Source organism: Platalea leucorodia (assembly GCF_965183815.1).
Source record: "Platalea leucorodia genome assembly, chromosome: 5".
NCBI classification, from domain to species: Eukaryota; Metazoa; Chordata; class Aves; order Pelecaniformes; family Threskiornithidae; genus Platalea; species Platalea leucorodia.
The window spans coordinates 54,195,175-54,213,830 of NC_138827.1; the positions used below are offsets into that span (position 1 = coordinate 54,195,175).

At 42.5% G+C, this 18,656-nt stretch overlaps 1 protein-coding gene across 1 annotated transcript in view; it reads left to right on the forward strand.

Annotated features, from left to right (window-relative positions):
- Window positions 1–2,510: 2,510 nt before the first annotated feature.
- HMCN1 (hemicentin 1) overlaps window positions 2,511–18,656 on the forward strand; it is a gene marked incomplete at its 5' end in the record, with an annotated part of 207,571 nt that continues 191,425 nt past the window's right edge. The window contains one exon of the mRNA XM_082311735.1: window positions 2,511–2,796. Coding sequence (XP_082167861.1) covers window positions 2,511–2,796 — 286 coding nt within the window. The remainder of the gene's footprint in view (window positions 2,797–18,656) is intronic.

An 18,656-nucleotide genomic window follows, 5' to 3' on the forward strand; every position in this document is an offset into this window, starting at 1 on the left:
ACAACTGTAATATCTGTGCATACAAAAGAGATCCTGGGACTCCGTGGGAAATCATGAAGGTGGTGGCCCGCTGTGACAAAGCTAGGTCTGCGGGGAGGTGGGGGGGCCCCTCCCTCCTGGGTTTACCCCAGCCCGGCTCCCCTTCCCTCCCCCTGGCCCCGGCCCCCCTGTCCTGATAATCTCCAGGTGTTTCTGCTAGAGTGTGCTTTGACAGTGGCATGGGCCTGACCTCAGAGTGTTTGTGCTTAGTTATTATTCTGGCGTGCTGTCAAAACTTTACTGTAGAGCATGTCAAAAGGAACATAGTGAGTTTTTTTTTTCAATAGATGATTCTTTGGCAAACTATGAAAATAATTTCATTGGAGAAGAAAAAAAAAAAACTGTTCCTCTTGCTACAGGGCTTTCTTCCTGCAAATTTCAAAGGCCTGCTATGAATAACAGTGTTAGAGCTTCCAAGGTTCAAGGATATTTTATAGTGGAAAGTGTTAGGCAAGCAAAATAAATATCAGTTTCCACTGTTACAAAATTAAGATTTATGTTTTACCTTAAAACCCGTGTTAAATGGCCCTTTTTTAGTGATACAGCACTATGTGTCCAAAAGGGTTATTTTTTTCATAGAGACACTAGGTTTGTTCTAGCTTGTTTACATCTAAATGAGAAATAATTTAAGACAGAAAAAACATGATGGTTTTCTTTGTGAGGAAAAACGTAACAGGAATTCATCTTCATAAAGGACTGAAGGAAATCCTTAAATCCAAGTGCTGCCAGTCTCTAGGGTGTTCAAAATACATATTCCTATTTTATGGCTTGAACACATCTCTACTTACAAGATTTGTGAATATTTTTGACAAACCTGGTCCGAGTTTTCTGCTAGCAGCATTACAGATGAGGCAAGTTTTCCATGGTTTGGGGTTTTATTGCGAATGCTTTGCACAGCTCTGGTTATGTGTGTGCTTCCTTCTCATGACATCAGTGCTGAAGGGGAGAAAGAATGTAAACATCTGTTTTTTATAATTCAATTCCAGGCTTATAACTTGATTAGGATAGGCAATGTTTCTACATGATTAATTTTCCAGTCACAATATGATGACTTTGAGCATGCAATTTTAGCACCAATTTTAAGATTAGTAAAATAAGGAGGGAAACTAATGAGCTAAATTCTGCTTCATGGTCTACCTTTCCTAGCTGCAGCAAATGCTGTGTGCCTCATCCACCTCACTCATCCCACTGAAAATAAAGGATGCGATTTCCCTCCCAGTTGGTTTTTACAATGATGTCGCAGTTGCTCCCCGCAGTACACGATGCAGCCGATGGGAAGGGAGGCTCGTGATAGCGGCACTGAGGTGAGCTGCAGCAACGTGGACTTGGCTCCTGGCTCTCCCCCCAGCCCTTTCGTGTGGCGTTGGATCTGCCACCGAGGACTGGATTTTCAAAAGGTGCCTGCTGGGATGTAGCTGCATCCTTAAACAACTAAGGAGCTCTGAACTATAGAGACTTTAATCTCTTCCATCGCCTGAGCAGGGTTAAACCACCACTCTGACCACTTTCTTTTCTTCCTTGTTCAGCCTTTTTCTTGCACCAGACTGCCAGTGCCTGGAGCTGTGGTGCTGATCACGTTTTGGGGTCTTTTCTACCTTCTTTGATAGTCACTGTAAGAATGCTTTCATTCATTTCATTTCATTAAGAATGCTTTGATAGTCACTGTAAGAATGCTGAGGAAAACTGAGGCTGGAAGGGGCCTCGGGAGGTCCAGCCTCTGGGTTTCAGGTTGTAGTTGTGGAAGCGTAACCGAAGCGACAGGAGAACCAGGGCAGCAGCACAGGTAGGAGCGATTTCAGTCTCCTATCAAGCTTTTATAATAAGAAAACAATAAATACACTCATCTGTCCTCGTAGGGATGAGCTCGAGCCAGCACGGCTGTCCCCACACCCGGGCAGGTGTGGGCGCAGACCCCGGGCCGTGACGGGCAGGTCCGTACCTCACCCTCCGGCGCCCCGTTCCCGCCAGGGAGGCTCCCCCGCGGGGCCCGGCGCCCGCCGGGGCCGGGGCGGGCGGCTCGGGGCGGAGCGGCTCCGCAGCAGGCGACCAGGTGCGAGGAGCGGCCCCGGCCCGGCCCGCCCCGCTAACGGTCGCCGCGGGAAGAGACCCTGAGGTGAGGGCAGGGGCCGCGGCGGGCCACGGGAGGCGGGGCCGGGCCGGGCGCCGCCTCAGTCCGCGGCCGGGGCTCCGGAGGCGGCAGCCCCCGCCGCGCCGGCAGCAGCTCCCGCACCCCGCGGCATGGACGGGGCTCTGCCTTCTCCCTCGGGGCGGCGCTGCCCCGGCCCTGCCCGATAAGAAAGGCGGAGCGGGGCCGCAGCCGCGCGCAGACAAAAGCTGCGGCGCTTCCTGCCCTCCGCGCTGAGGGGAGCGGAGCGGAGCGGGCGGTGGGCGCCGGTCTCTGCGCTCCTCCGGGCGGGGCGTTGCAAGTGCCTTTCTGGGCCGCCGCGGGAGCTGCGCAGGCTGCGGGGAACATGGCTTTCCGTGGGGGCAGCGGAGCGTGGGGGGCGGGTCTGGGCGCGGTGCTGTTGCTCGCCCTGTGCCCCCGCGCTGCCCCCGAGCCCGGCGCGGAGAGGGAGCCCGGCGGCGAGGCGGTGCCGGAGGGAGCCTCCACCCTGGCCTTCGTGTTTGATGTGACCGGCTCAATGTACGACGACCTGGTGCAAGTTATCGAGGGGGCATCCAAGATCCTGGAAACGTCGCTAAAAAGACCCAAGAGACCGCTTTACAACTTCGCGCTGGTGCCTTTCCACGATCCAGGTAGGGGTTTCTCCCTGGAGGGTCCGGGCGGGGTGCGGGCAGGGGCGCGGGGGCTCCGCCGCCGTCTCCCGAAGCACGGCAGGCGCCGAGGTGGGCTCGGGGGCGGGACGGAGAGCCAGGGACCCCGGGCAGGACAGCAGAGGAGGTCCTGCTTCGGGCTGGCTTTGATAAAAGGTGGTGTTTCCTGGGCTTCCAGGGGACTGGAGCGTGTTTCTGTCGCATCTTAGCCGTGCTTGCCGCACGGGTGCCTCCCAGTAGCGAGTCAGGCTTTCTGAATCCCCTCCCTGCCTCCGTGCAGACAAATACCAGTACCTTCCAAAAGCCCTCAGGATAAACTGAAGTGGACTCTGCACTGTATGCACCAAAGAGTAGTTTAGGAGATGAAATACTCCTCTTAATAATTCTAATACGAGCTGCAGTAGTTTCAGTGACACTTTTCTCCTAGTAGAGAACACGTATGCTAGTAGTGAAGCTACGAAGTTTTTTTTTCAATGCCCTTCTATGGGAATACACTTATGAACATATATAATACAGTTGCAATTTTCCCCTGGTCTTGTTGTCCCATGTTTACATTCAGAAACTTGCACTGAAATGATCCAGAAGCTTTACATGGTGTGTTTTTTGGTTTGGGTTCTTACTTCTTTCCCTCATTCTACCTTTTTTTCCCTTCTGCTGTACATTGTGTGTTCGTTTCTTTCAGCATCTGTTTTCTATTCCCTTCCTATCCCTTTTCTCTAGCTTTCTTCCTCTTTCCTTGTCAAATATTTTCTGGTGACTTGAAGAGGAAATAAGAACAGGCTGGTGATGTATGCTGTACTATGCATTAAAACCTTTTTAAAAAAAAAAAGGGGGGGGGGAATATTAAAGAACGGGGAAAAAAGCCCTTGAAAATTACCTTTCTGGTTGTAGTTTCCATGGAATATCTCAGAATATGATATTCCAGAAGTCAGTTCTTGAGAGTTCAATTTTTGGAGGGATGTCATCAAATGAAAGCAGACATCTCTTCTATTTCCCCCAGTCATAGATACTTGGGCCTACAAGATATGTGTTTGCTGTTGTTATAAATACCTCAAATCAAATGCTTGGAAAATTAGAGCAAAACTTGTCTTTGCAAATTTTGCTGTTTTGTTATCTATAAGCTTGTATAAGTTCTCTGTTTTTTTTTCTTATAAAGAGTCCATTGTTTTGGTATCAGAGTGTTGTATCACAAAAGGATCTGTTTATGTACCTTACTGTTTTCATCTTTGGTGTCACTTCTCCTCCCCCCCCCCCCCCCCCCCGCTACTTTTTCATTATTTTATGGAACAAACATGTATGGGACTTAAAAAGCATCAGGCCACAGAAGTAAGCGAGGAGGAAAAGATTTTGGTCAAGTGTAGAGCCTAGAACTCTTTTATATCCTTTTGGAAAATCAAGCTGGGAGTTGTCCCTGGAGCTCCTTTTCCTTGGATGGGGCAGAAGATCAACATGATGGGTTGGTAGTGTTTTGTTTTTATTTTCTTTCCATAATTGCACTTTATACGTCTTCCTTTTCTGCTCACCGAAGTGATCCACTGTAAGAATTGATAGTTCTCTTTTTCAGAGGGCTTGGGTATCTACACCAAATATGAAAGCAAGAAGATCATCTTCAATGGTGCACTTTTAGTTTGCAGGTTTGTGTGGATGGTCCTTTGTTCTTGTGCAGCCTCAGTAGAAAGAAGTTCCAGCTTTTATATCATGGCTAGTTCCAATGCTTAGCTTTCATCACAGGCCACTTTCAAATCTTTTGTTTCAATAGCTACTTTTTTTCATACTTATCCCACATGTTTTCTCTTCCTCGTTCAGTTTTTCTTCTGCACATTTTCTCCTTCTCATTCCTTTTCTCCCATCTCCCTGACCCTCTTGCTTCCACGGGCTCTCCGGGATCTTTTCTTCTGTTACAGACTGATTCTTTTAGTCATGCTTTCCTGTACCACCACCCTCTTGCTCTGTACATACTTCACTAGCAACAAATCCACTGCCACCTTCCTCTACTTGATTCACATTTTTTTCCCCTCACAGACTTCTTGCTTCCTTGCCTCCTCCCCCATTCCCTCTGTTTCCACAGGAGATCCCTTTCCTTGGCAAATGTTAGATTTCATTCAGTAGAGTAACTGAAACTTAAACCTGCAGAGAGCTGACCTATACAACAAAGAACTGCTGGCAAACATATATTGGTGTATCCTGTTACGTGTTTCTATGTGGAAGTCCAACTTCCCTGCACAGCCAGAGGGGGCCTTACTTTTTAGCATGATGGATAACTTGTGAGGCAATAAAGCTGTTTGAAACTGGAGAATGTATAATTTTAAACTTAATTTTGTCTTAATTTCTGAAAACTATTTCTCTATGTCTTTCTTAGAGTTAGAAGGACACACCTCAGTCCAGTGTCTTGAATTTTACGGATGTAGCAGTTGAGATTGCTGGTAATCTGGTGTCTTATATCTGATGATGACCAAGCCTAGGCACTTGAAAAGAAAATGCAAGAAATATTGTTGTGACCACTTCAACATCTTTTTGAATCTATAGAGAAGTAACTTTTCTCAAAAATCTAATAAAAAATATTGCTTGGCTTGTATTTCACAGTGTCCAATTCATTTACCTAGTGCTGTTCTTTCTGAAGACTACTCAACTAAATTGATGAGCATGAGATTATTTTTTTCCTCCAAGTTGTCTGGTTATTTGCTCAACTGATAATTTTTCTTCAAAAAGAGCTTTATATGTTGCTGCCCCACAGACAAATTTTCTTGATGTTTTTGTGAGGTACTGTGGTCCATGAGGCAAATGGGACTCTAAAAGGAGTGCAACGTATAGTTGGACCTCTGCTCCAAGGAGCTTCTCTTTGTATAAAGCTGCCCTGATCCAGGTACACTCATCATTGATAGGTAATTACAATGTAAAACTGGTGTGGATTTGGCTTTTAACTCCATTGTTTTCCTAATTTATGTTGCACAGTGTATGCTGAACAGTGCCCTAGTCATTCACTTTGCAGTACTGCTTGATTAGTACTGATCAGTGAAACAGCTTAAGTGCTTTATAAGCACCATAAAGAGTTGTTGACAAGGAGAGTCTATTCATCAAAATCATATAAGAATCTGTCTTGGAAGGGTCCTTGACATCGCAGAGGATACATCTGAATTATAAATAATTTGAGTTATTTAAAAATCCTCCTATATTCTACTGGACTACATTGTTACCAAAGTGCTGCATATTAATGCTGCATTGTGATATGCCAACACATTGTGGTCTTTGATGGTAGATTTAAATGTAATGTTATGACTACTGCAGTGGTATTTTGCTCAGACTGTGGTGTTTTGGTAAAATGATGATAATAATTAAGAAGTATCGAACCCGAGGTTTTGGCATAGCCCAAATATATGACCTACAGAAAAGGTTTGTAATGGGTTTCACGTTCTGCTACTGCTGTACCATCTGGTGGTATGCTGAGATCTCCATTTTGAAAAAGCCTTTTGTTTTGGATTCTGCTTCATGTGTAAGCATGTGCAACACTTTAACAGGTTACAAGAATTTTCTGTTGTGGTGTTTCAATGCCTAAACATGATCACAGAAGTTTTGTAGGTAGTGAAAAGGGCTGCTGACAAAGAAATCTCTTGCCAGACTTGTGTTCAATGGAAAAACTGTGTGTGTGTGTGGGGGAACCCCGAATTAAGAAGAGTTGGCACAGGAAAATTTTGAATTGGAGCTAAAGCTTAAGATCAGCAAATGCTTTTGTAGTTGTGCGTTGTGGGTCCTGATCTCCTACTGACTCCCATTGTATCCTGTGGAAATGGGACTGGACTCAGAATGTCTTATTTAACATCTGTGGCCCGCTTTTCTGTTTTTTTCTTTATGCCATTAAGGAATTTTGGAATGGAAAATAAGCCTAAGAGGACAATTTCACCCCTAGTATTTTTCTGTAAAGCTAATGGAATTATACCAGTAATAACTCTGACTCTGTGTGATTTAATCAAGCATTCCTTTAGTGTGAATGACTATTTTATAGACCAAACTCCAGTAACTTACTTTAATTACAAGAAAAATGAAGGGAATATATAACCTCTGGACTTCCTAGTGCACAGGATGATGTTTGCCTGTTAATACCTTGCATGTCTACAAATCTCTGATATGAGCATCTCCTAACCCTTTTGCTTACAAATCAGATAGGCAATGTATTGCCTATGTGAGAAAAGGGAGAATGTTAATACTACTTTGTTCGGATGGGAAAATAGTATTGAACTTAAGTCATCCACCTAGGGTCACGTAGTAAATGTGTAGGAGAACTAGAAATAATTTTTTTTTTTTTCTTCCCCTTGATCCCACTCCCCTCTTTTTGAGAGTAAAGCTCCGATTTTATCATGGAGTAAAGGCACATAATTATGTTTAACTTTATAAACTGGGGTCTCCTTTATTTAACAGGCTTGCACTGCTATATCCATAACAACGGTTAGGCTGCTGAGGCACATACTAGCTTGGAACAAGTTCAGAAGGTCATATGAAAGGTCTGGGAACTTTGGTTTTTGCAGGTTTGATAGCTTTTTTTAGAAGTTGTAATGAAGAAAAAATAATGGTTTTTCCAGTGGAGGAACATAAAAAATTAAAATTAGGCTATTAATGGAATTAAAATTTTTCGTACTTCCTGATATAAAAAGTATTGCAGTTATACAAATGGATAATAAAGGGAGATGGAAAGCTGTGTGTAGAAATGGAGAAGTATAAGCTCTCCTTTATGTGTTAACTTCTGCCTTGAAAAAAACACTTGTGAGTGGTGAAGAATAAATTCTCTTCTGAGAGTAGCAATAAAACTCTCACCCCTGCTCAGTTGAAAATTCTTCCTGTTTTTAATTCAACTGCTGTGGCTGCATGGCCGGCCTTCCCAATATGAGCCACCACTTTGTCATTTCTGTATCTACAGGTAAAGGGTATCACTGCCTCTTCACTGCCCAGCGGGTTTCTTACGTGAGGCTCTCCTGTTAGCTTTCCTCTAACGTGTTGCCCTGCACTTAATCTATTGCATTCTTCTGTCACGTGAGGTCTTTGGCCTCAGGCTTTACTCTCAGATTTATGGGTGTCTTTTAAAATTTTCAGGCAAAGGCTGAATGTATATAAATCAGTTGTCCAAAACCTTTTCCCAGTTGGGAGAAGTTGAATGGTCCTTCTGGTATAGCCTGAAGAAGGAGGCCATTGTCTTCAGGATTCTCTCTGGTTCCTTTGGGTGGGGGAAGAAATGCTTCAAGACTTGGTGTTAGTTTTACTGAAGAACAGGAACTTGCCTGTGGAGAAACTGAATGGCAGTGGTTTCCAAAGCAGGGAGGGCAAGCTTAAGGGAAATACGGTATTTCGTACTGGTATCTGAGTGTGCCAGCACCACAGAAGTGGAGTTTGTACAACAGATGGGGGCAGTACAAGAAAAGTCTGGGAGCTCCTGTGGTGTCCCATTCCCTTGCAGTTCTCATTCTGGGGGCCATGTAGAACTGTTGGTGTCATTGCGTCTGTGGGTAAGTAATAGCACTTATTTGAGGCTGGTCTGTTATAAGCCATGCTATGGTGTGGTATAAACTCCCTCAGTACTTTGGCGGGTGACATTCAGCACTGTGTGAGTGTAATACAGTGGTTTTTAATTGAGGTTTTGAGTGTGCTGTGACGGAACTAGGGGGGTTAGAAAAGGGGAGGGGGGGGGAATATTGCCTGTGTTTTACAGTATATCTTTTGCTTAAGAAAGAGAAAGATTCAGTGGGTTGCTGCTGCACGCATGGATCTTGGACGGACCTTACATCTATCTGTTGTATTCTGCAAACCACGCAGTGGATGGAAATGGGAAACTGCCCATCAAGAACCGAGGATTTGGTGGATTCTAGGGAGGTCTGCTTGTTTTGGGGCATTAGCTCTTCCTGTCCACATTCAGTGGGTCTCCTTACCTTCTTCAGTATGTAAAACTGTTTGAAAGCTGTCTAATATTTGAACTAGACAGATTATTATGTTAGCAAGGAGGAATAAACTGCTTGCCAATGAAGTTCTGTGGGAAAATGTTTTGCAAACACTGGTACTTAGCAAAATCCCATAGTTTTTATAGGAAGGAAAGAGGAGAGTTGCCCCAACTCTGGTAAGAATAAGGTCAGAGATAAAGAAAATTATTCTCTCCACTTAATTCAAATAGTCTTCTTGATTTGAAAGTTGAGTGGGTTTCATGTTATTCCCAAAATCCAAAGTCGGAAAAAAATGTATTAGCTGAACAAGTCTGATCTCCCTGTTCTGGTGCTGTAGCCCTACTGATGCATCACAGAGTACCAGGTTAAAGTTGTCACGGCTGATCTTTCAGAGTAGTGTTCTTTGGTGGCCCCAGAAATTTCTGAAAAATCCTATCTGAAAAACTGAAGGTTGTGTAAGTTTTTCTGGGGGGGCGGGTTTGGTTTATTTTGGACTTCTTTAGATATATAGTGACAGCAGTAATGAGTGCACGTCCAAGTTTTGAGTTTTTCTGTCATGTTTTAGAAGACACTGTAAATTTACAACTGTTCAGTGCTGTCTTGGTATGTCTGACATATGACAAATGATAGCCAGAACTGGGCATAATAACTGTTAGATCTGCACTTTTGTGCTCTAACTGTTGAAGTGTTACTATTACTTATTATTTAACCGTTGACAACTTCAGCAGGAAATACTCTGTTTCCTTAAGGCTCAAATACTGCCTCTTTGTTGTTGTTACTATTACTAAGCTTTATTGTTACTGTCATCAATTGAGTGACCATCACCAATACTGTATAATAGCGAACAACTCTGAGTTGATAAGGATAAACTCTAAAGCACCTACAGGTATTTTCCATCTCTGTTGAGACTTCTATGATAACTGTACTGACCGTGTGTAACAGGTGTTTTGAAACCTTATTGTTGTCCTTAATGGAGACATTGTGATGTCTTCAAAATCAATTCTGTGTGATTACATGGCTGTTTTCTTGATCCTCTAGAAGGATTTATCTGGGGTCCTTCAAAAAGTAGCTGTTTATATAGATTACAGAAGACAGTGTTGCTAGTGCCAGAAGCTCCAAAATCTCTGAGACAGTGCAGAAGTGTAACATCATCCAAAAGCCTATTAGAACATCACTTAAAACTTACATTTTTACTGTCTTAACTGTGTCTGTCCAGACCTGAAGGTATGCACAATGGAAAATTTTCCTGCTGATTCTTGAATGTGTTTTTTGCAAGGGAAAGTATTTTATCCCTGTTTTTACTCGAAGATGAAGTGGAGATTGTCTTTTCCTTAGGGAAAAAAAGTGATAATGCCTCAAATATGTCATTCTATTCTGCTTTGCATTATGAATTATTTTTCATGTCACATTTGAAATTGTTGCCTACTGAACTTATACAGAAGCTACTTAGTCTATTTTGGTTTGCTATCCCCAGTTCCAAGTGGTGACAATTATGTGAAAAACTCTGTAGCTCATTAGTAATGCATCTCAGTGTTATTCTGTCCCAATAATTGTTACTGATGTCGTTTGGCAAATGAAGCTTGCTGTTTAGCAGTGTACGCCTGTTCTCTATAGCTTCCGGAGTTTACATAGAGGATACTTCCCATGTTTTGTCCAAAATAGCAGTCACTATTACAGTGTCATTGCAAACTCAACCATTAGGTATGCAACAATGTAGCAAATGGTAGAGTTTTCAATTCACTCCCAAATAACAGCGGGTGTTAATGTGAGAGCTTTCTATCAGTTGCCTTAGATTCTTTACATTACTATTATCCCTCCACACACCCAAAAACTCTTTCGCTTCCCAGTATAGTAGCTTTTTCTTCATATCACTTACTACAATTGTATTTTCTGAAGACTAGTAGGAGCAAAATGTAGACTGTGCTGGAGGATCACACACCTTGCTGAGAAGGGAAGGGTGGTGTGTAGGTTCTGTAACTTCCACTCCAGATACGATTGTGTCTTTAGATCATTTGCAGTGAACAGAACCTGTTGAGAAGCCACTTGTCACTGTTCTCAGGGAGGACATCAGTATAAAAGTGTAGATGTACATCACAAAATACGCATTTAAAGAGCAGCACAAATCCACACAGTGACAGTATAGTATGAAGCTCTGGTTGGTCTTTCAGCTGCTGCTGTTCTGCACAAAAAGATTTGTCCCTGCCTTCCCATTAGAGATTGCTGCCCCATTATTTCTGTTACTCTAACTATTTGCTGATTGATCTTGAGGTAAATATAACACAACACTGAACCAGATTACAAAGTGATCAGACTGGTGCCAGTTAAACTGAAAAAACAGTGAACACTTGCCCCAGATAAAAAGTGGCTGGACGGAATATTTCACCATGTCCTGAATTACCCAAGCAGTGAATATGGTTTAATCTGAAATGCTGTGTGGAAGGAGGATCTGTTGAAGCTGTGTTCTCTGCCTGCCTGAGCAGGTGAGGACTGTGGTTTCTCCTCCTTGTGAAGCAGGGAATGGTAGTTACTCTCGTCTAAGGTAGCAACGTCTGATAACTGGGAGCAGTGGGGAGAAGGTAGATACCAACAGTGTAAGAGCTGAATTTGCAGTCTTCTGACTTCCTCCATGCTCCTTCTCCTCTTCTTCCCCCCACTTTCAATTTATTTCTCAAAAGTTGCAGTAGCTTGTGTTTCCACACAAAGTCATGTAGAGAAGCCAAGTTAATTCTATGCGTGGCAATAATTGTTTAACAGTAAGCCACATTGGCTACGAGTCTTGATAGGAGCTCCATGGTATGGAAAGAAAAGAGAAATTGCTGGTGATGTATGCATCTACTGAATTGGTTTAAATGCCCACAACTCAAATTTCTAATTATTAATAAAAAGCAGATATTTGATGCAGATCCTCAAGTGCTTTTAAGCTATGACTAAGCTGTCCTGCCCCGAGATTGATATATTCTGTCTCTCATCTGGAGAAAACAGTTATTTTCTGAGAATGCACAGTAGTGAAATGAATAAGGAGGCATAAATATTATATACATCTTCATGTCACTTTACCTGAGGTGGTAGCATTCATTGTAAGATGAATTATCAGTGAAATATACAGAGGGAAGTTGACAAGGAGGCGAACTATAGAATATTTGCCTCTTGAAATGCCAACCACGCTCTTTTAAAGCGGCAGTGCTAGAAGATAACTGTGAAAAACAATGCCTTCTGTGGTGGGGAATTAATAGCGAATGCCTTTACTGAAGAGAGGAACTTCAGTTCTCAGAGGAAAATGAAGGGAAAAAAACCCAAGAACTGAAGGCTGCTGAAACTGAGACTCTGTGATCCTTAATCTACCATCCAGCAGTACCAGCTTGATTCGGATCAGGTATGGGGATGTGTTCGTGTGCCTTTTGAAAGCTCTGTATTGTGTGATATGGAGCTGGGCTGCGTGTTAACTGCAGGAGGGTAAACAATACTTGTTCATGTGTAGGGGGGCATGGAGTGATGGGACTCCATTTGCTGGTACAAATTGTGCTTGAACTTTTCTTAACCAACGGTGAGCAAAATGAATTTATATTGGGTCGGTGCTTTGTTGTGTGTCTGTGACATTCTTCATCCTGCTGTACCAACTTGTTAGGAACCTCAGAGCTATTTCTGTTATGCTGCGTGGACTTGAGGTATGTGTCTCTGTAGTCTTTCTGACTTGTGCTTTACACTTTTTGTGTGTGTATTGGAGGCTGCTTGGAATTTATACTAGAGTGGATTCAATTCAGTCAGTTGAGGGTCTTGATAAGCTGGATTAAGGAGTATGGAAAAGGAGCAGATATTTAATTTAGTTAATGGATTTTGAATGCAGCCTAAAGAATAACAGGAGGAACCCTTTAGATGGAGAAAGCCCTCAGATGCCAGTTGGTATATATTTTCCAGTCAATGATTTGATTCTTGGCATATGCTGCGGGCTTTGGTTTTGAAGGAGATGCGTACATCAGAGAAAATATTAGGAACATATGGTTTTCAGTTTCCAAATGGCAAAACAATTTCTCTCTTGAAAGAGACTGATGGTGTTACTTGATCAGCTCACCATGCCCTGATAATCAACAGTTTTGTTAGAAGAAATAGGATGGATTTAATGAAATGTGGTCTGGGCTGGCTGTTTCATGTGCTTTCTTTACTACTGCCAGGGAGAATGTGTTTTACCCCTCAATCACATTGTTCAATATAATTCATTTTTTGTAACTATTGCCAGTGTTTAGGATTTCCTGTTTTAGGTGTGTTGCTCTCGGATCTGATCTATGAGATCCTTCAATTATGCCTATTGTGAATTTGTGCTGTGCAGTTGTTGGGTGAACTCTGTGTCCAAGACTTGCGTTTTGTAGAGGGATAGTTTCCAATGTTATATTTGTAATTGGGATCAGAGTGGTTTAGGTCGCGCATGTCCCTTGTGGTCTATGGTTAAACTTCTCTTGTTGCCTTTTGAAGAACATGTGCAACCTATTCTTTGGTAACTGTAGATGTGAGCTGAGCTTTTCCCTGGTTTTGCCAGAGGAGAAGCACAATGTCTTCATGTTCCTGAAGCACTTGAATGGGATCATGTTATGTCAAGATACATGAAGCCATGACGCTGAGGACAGGATTCATCCCATTTCATTTTAGGCACTTAACTGAAGAACCTCAGCTGAGAGACTAGCCACCCAAAGGCTCTTTCTGTAATTCACAAAATGAAATTGGTACCTTTATGGAGCAATTCATTGCTTGTGAATTTTTAAATACTGTTTGGAGGTCTCCTTTCCTTTCACTGGCTGTAGAGGGAGCAAAGGTTAGTTCAGTTGAAGCCTTGAATTTAGGAGGTATGAAGTCAAATGAGAGGCTCTCTACTTTCTGACTTTTTCCCGCTCTGGGGCTGACTGTCCAAATAATAGACACTGAGATGTATTTTCGTACTGTTTGTCATCCTACCATATGGATACTGAGTGCTCAGACGAGCCTAGCTCACATGGGGGAATAGGTTATGGTGTCCTCCCTGGTTCTGATCTAACCCCAGACCTTCAACCCTGCTGAAGAACCTCCCCCGGTGGGGTATTTTGAGCTATAACTGAGTAATTCTCAGAGGCAGCCTGTGCAGGCAGCTCCAGCATAAACTGAGGAACTTCTGCGGGTCTGCTTTGTGGAGGGTATTGGTGGATGCCTAGGGATGTGGCTCATCGGAACGTCTTAAACCTCATTTGCCCTTACCGCAGGTTGTCAGCAGGATTTGAACCTTGGGTGTTCAGCAGAGACGCTTTCTGTGTAAGCTAAAGGAGTAATACTGGCAGCTATGAGACTGATAATCTCTGTGGGGATAAGCCACAAACGGAGGCTGTGATGCACATTGTTAATGTGTATTGCAAATGTAAACAGGCTGTGTGTATTTATGAAGATATGTTAACTTATTGTTCTGTATCCCATGTACTCTTCCATCTTGATTTTCTTTGTCATCCTTGGTATTCTTCTTCACAGAGACACTGTCTGCAGTCTTGCGGCTCTGCTCAAGTTGTAGCCCTTTTCCTAAAATATACTTAGCCACAGATTTCAGTCTGCAGAGCATTACTGATAAAATATATGCATATTTGAAAATTATGTGTTCCCAGACACCAACCCAACAAGCTGCATACATCACATGCAATGAAAGATAATTGAAAGTGTTGAATTTATTTTCAGTAATGTGTCCCTATTAGCAGTCTCATCTGTTCGCTCTGGAATAGTGGCTTCCTTACCATGTGCTCTTGGTAATACAACAGTTAGTGTGTGATATTAGGTACACAACGAATCAAACAAGTAAGTGTTCAGAGCCTATGTATAACATAATGGAACTCCCAAAATAAACTTGGATGTGCGAGCGTTGTGTAGAGAGAGAGTTTTAAACTATTCTTTTGAGGTGCCTGAGGAAGACAGCTGGCCCCCTCATGGTGCAGAGCCTGTTGCAGAACTGCAGTTGAGAGGGAGTGAGCTTTATCTGTATAGTTCAGTGCTTCAGTGTGTTCATGGGAGCTGTAATTCTTCCTTCCTCTGCTGTTTTTTCTTCCCAGCCATAGGACTACAAAATATGAAGGCAGCTTTAAAAGGCAATTTCATGTAGGCTGATATATAGTAGGTCAAATTCACAATATCAACTTTATAACTATAGGATAAATTGCAACCAGTAGAGCTTGCCTGCAATGAGATGTAACCAAAAGCAGAATGGGACCCCAGGTTTTTAGGCTGGAAAAACCCTGCTGAAGTGGAGTGAGTGGGGGTGAGTTTGCATAAGTAAATGAAAATGAAGGAATGTCTTGTGTTGCTGTAGTCCCAGCTAAATGTCTGGTGTGTTTGCTCAGGATAGCAGCTCTAATCTATGACTATAGGTTACTGCTGGATTCCTGCCATCTTGTTTAAATTAGATTCATAGCCTGGGGGGTGGGGGGTGTAAGCAGGAAGCCATTGTAACTTTCATGCTTTGGACACCAGTGTATTTTCATGAGCTGAAGTTAAGTGTCTCTGGGGATGCTGAATATCACTGAAGCATTTCCTGAGTTCTCTTAAGCTGTACAATGGTATGTCCGAGTCTGTTTTCCAAAGGACAGAGCTTTTTGTTTAGTTAGTGAGGTCTTAGTTGGTTCACTGAACTAGTATGCTTTTGCACTTATAATTTATTGAGGAACAGAAGAAGAGGAGGAAAGTTGTGCAGAAAAAAACCGAAGTCCTCAGCCTTAGAACAGCTAGGAATACTGTGGTTTCTTTTATGCCCCCATATTAATTTATATTTCTATTTACTAAAATACTCAAGAGACTGTGACTTTACAAGTACTGTGTCTGAGCTAGTTTTTTTAGGCTGTAAATAGGTGAAATGGTTAGGCAAGCACATGGTTTTAAGTAAAAGAGCAATAGCTGGAGCACCCAGGTAGAGAGACAATGATTGCTGCCAATCTTTGGGCAGATCACTTTGCATTGTGGCACTTCTTTTCCATTTTATGTTACTTAGCTTGTAGAGCACCAACACGGTAGTAGTGTGCTTTTAATTAGAGATCTTTAGCATCACTGTGCACATATTAACTACTGTCTTTTACCAGAGTTTGAGTACCAGAAGTACTGATAGCCCCCAGCAAGTGGCACAGGCAAAGCCAAGCCCCAGTGTAGCCTGTGGTAGACTGCTGAAGGAAGACATGGCGTGCACTGGTTGGGACAACATTTTGACTGCTTTCCTACAGCATTGGGAGAGCATAACATGGTGCTTAGGCAGTGGTGCTTGTCCAGGAGTGTTGCCTCCTGATTTGAACAACATATTACTTAAAAACCTACATCTTGCTGTCTTAGGACACTTCAGATGAATGGGGTTTTTCGGTGTTTTGGGTTTTTTTTGTTTGTTTTTGTTTTGGTCATGTCTTCCCCCTTTAAATTTTACATAAGCTGAATCAAAGCACAGGAAATTCATGTGACTTACTCCTGAGTCAGTCCTCTGTGTTAACCACAAGCCCACAAATCACTTATTTGTCCCTGAAATGTTTATTCTTTCTTTTCCTTTCTTCCCTAATCTGTCAGACTCCCACATCTTTTTATCTTCTTCGTCTCTGCCTTCAGCCCATTCCTTCCTCAAAGTTTCCATTGACCCTTTTCTCTCAGAGGTTCAGTGTCCCTTCTCAGCACTCCCCTCCTTTATCTCAAGATTTCTTGGCAGTCTGGAGTATATTTTGCTTATACAGACTGGATCCTGGTGATGAAATATGTTGCTGCTAAAGGCAACGTGTTCTTGCTCTGAAAGAAGTGCTGTGTTAGCCACAAATAGGTTTGTGCAGGAGATGATGGAGAAATCTTTCCCTTGCTCCTTTCAGTGTGTCTGATGGCTGATGTTTGCCTTAGCATGAATGAGGGTGGTAGCATGGACACGTATCATTCTCACTTTGCATATTGGCCATGCAAGCAAGTGCGTTTCTAGAGTTTGTTCTGGGTCTGAATTGGACCAACCGACTCTGATATTTTGTTCTCTGAAACTTCGGCTGAATCTGTGGACATACATTTTCTTTAAAGGTATAGTTATATTGGATGAAAAAATTACTGCTCTGCACTGCTATCTGCTTCTCTCTGAGGTTATGGCCTTATCTGATCCCCAGCCATGAGGGCTGCTTTGCAATTCTAGGTTCATTCCAAAATGGTCCAGATTAGCAGAGACTGCTGAAACTCTTTGAGCTCGCTAGCTTGGTTAGAAAGAGTGTGCATGAATCGCTTTGCTGCCCAGCAGAGAAGGTGATGACTTGTGTTAGGACAGTTCTGGAGAGCAGGGCTGGCAGTTTGTTCGGCTGGCGTAGCTGCAGTGGGAAGGGAATGAGCATCCCTAGCACTAGTGAACTGAATTGAACTGGAAAGATTGAGTTATGCAGCATCTCTGTGTGTGCAAATCTAGACAGTCTCTGTGAATGCTGACAATGGGAGAAAAAAATGCGGCTGCTTTGTGTATCAAGCTTTGTTCTAAATATTGCTGTTGTTGCTTGTGCTTAGGGTGTGAAAAGCGGAGATCATGTCATTACTGTAAAAACTCAGCCCTTTCCCCACCCTTGAAAGTGTAATTGAATATCGTTCTGTTACCTAAAGTGAACCATGGTATATGAAGATAAAAATAATGTGTGTTGGCTAAATTGCATTTTAAAGGATTTGGCCATTTTGTCACTTCAAGCAAATCTTTTAAGCTCCTGGTGGTTTGGCATAGTCACCTATACTGATGCGTACCCATGTTTTTTCTTTCAGAGGGAAGGCACAGAAATACTGCACAGTGTAGAGGTGTGTGGTAGCTTATGGAGATGGAGCTCTAGCTTAGCAAGAGGTATGAGAGGATGAATTTGTTTCTGTAAAGGGCATGAGGGAAGCAACTTAAGAGATGCTGTTGCATGCCTACTTCATGGGGATGAGTCTTGTTTTGTAAAGAGTAAGGTTTGAGATGAAACAAGCAAACAAGAAAAGCCCTAAATAAGTGAAGCATGTTTTGAATTAACTCTTTAGTTTGCATAAAGCTTGTTTAGAGGCAGATTTGAAGTGCATAAAACTTTCAAACTTTAGAAATTTTGGCTGTGGATGTTTCTGTGATGGCTCAAGCCCATCTCACCTTTGTGTTGTAGCTACATAGCATTAAACAGTTTCTTAGTTACTTGCAATGAAAAGTCCCATTGTGTAGATAGAAAAGCCATTTTTTCCACTTCAATATTCTGTCCCATTGAACAGGTTTTGATCTCAGTTAACATGGAGTAAATCCAGAGTAATTCCATTGCAGTCAGTGATGTTAGTTTGGATTTACACCAGTATAGCTGAGGTCAGAGTCTGGCTTTGGTTGTCTGGTTTCTTAATTTGCTAAACATTACATATTTCTCAAACATCCTTTCACATCTCCTCTTCAGACCTTGCAGGCTCCTCCCACTTTCCCAAATTCCAAGAGTAACAATGTAGGTGAAATTTACTTAATGAAAGATTGTTTAAGCAGGGTCTGTTTTTTATTAGCTCAGCTGTTTTTCATTTTTTTCAACACTGTTTGAAGTTTCATTGTACTCAGGATAGGATCTGAATTCATCATGCTTTTCCTACTTGACTCAATTTTGTCAATTAGAAGTGCAATGTTTTAAATTATAGGGTGCTCTCCAACGTTATCACTGAGTAACAACTGTATGCCTTGGTGACATTTCAAAGCAGTTTTTAACTCCAAAGATCAGAAAAAGGATAAAGGTTGTGCCTTAAGGCATCACTGTTAATCAGCAACATAACGTGTTTGAAAGAGCTTAGTAAATGCAAGATGTGACTTCGGAGAATGAGATGAATTAAATTTTTCCTGGTTTTGTTTATATTTTCTGACATGACGCTAGCTTTGTAGAAGTGTACTCTGAACTTTTATTACGGAGAATTTTAATTTACCATGTGTGAGAGACTGCTGGAATTTCA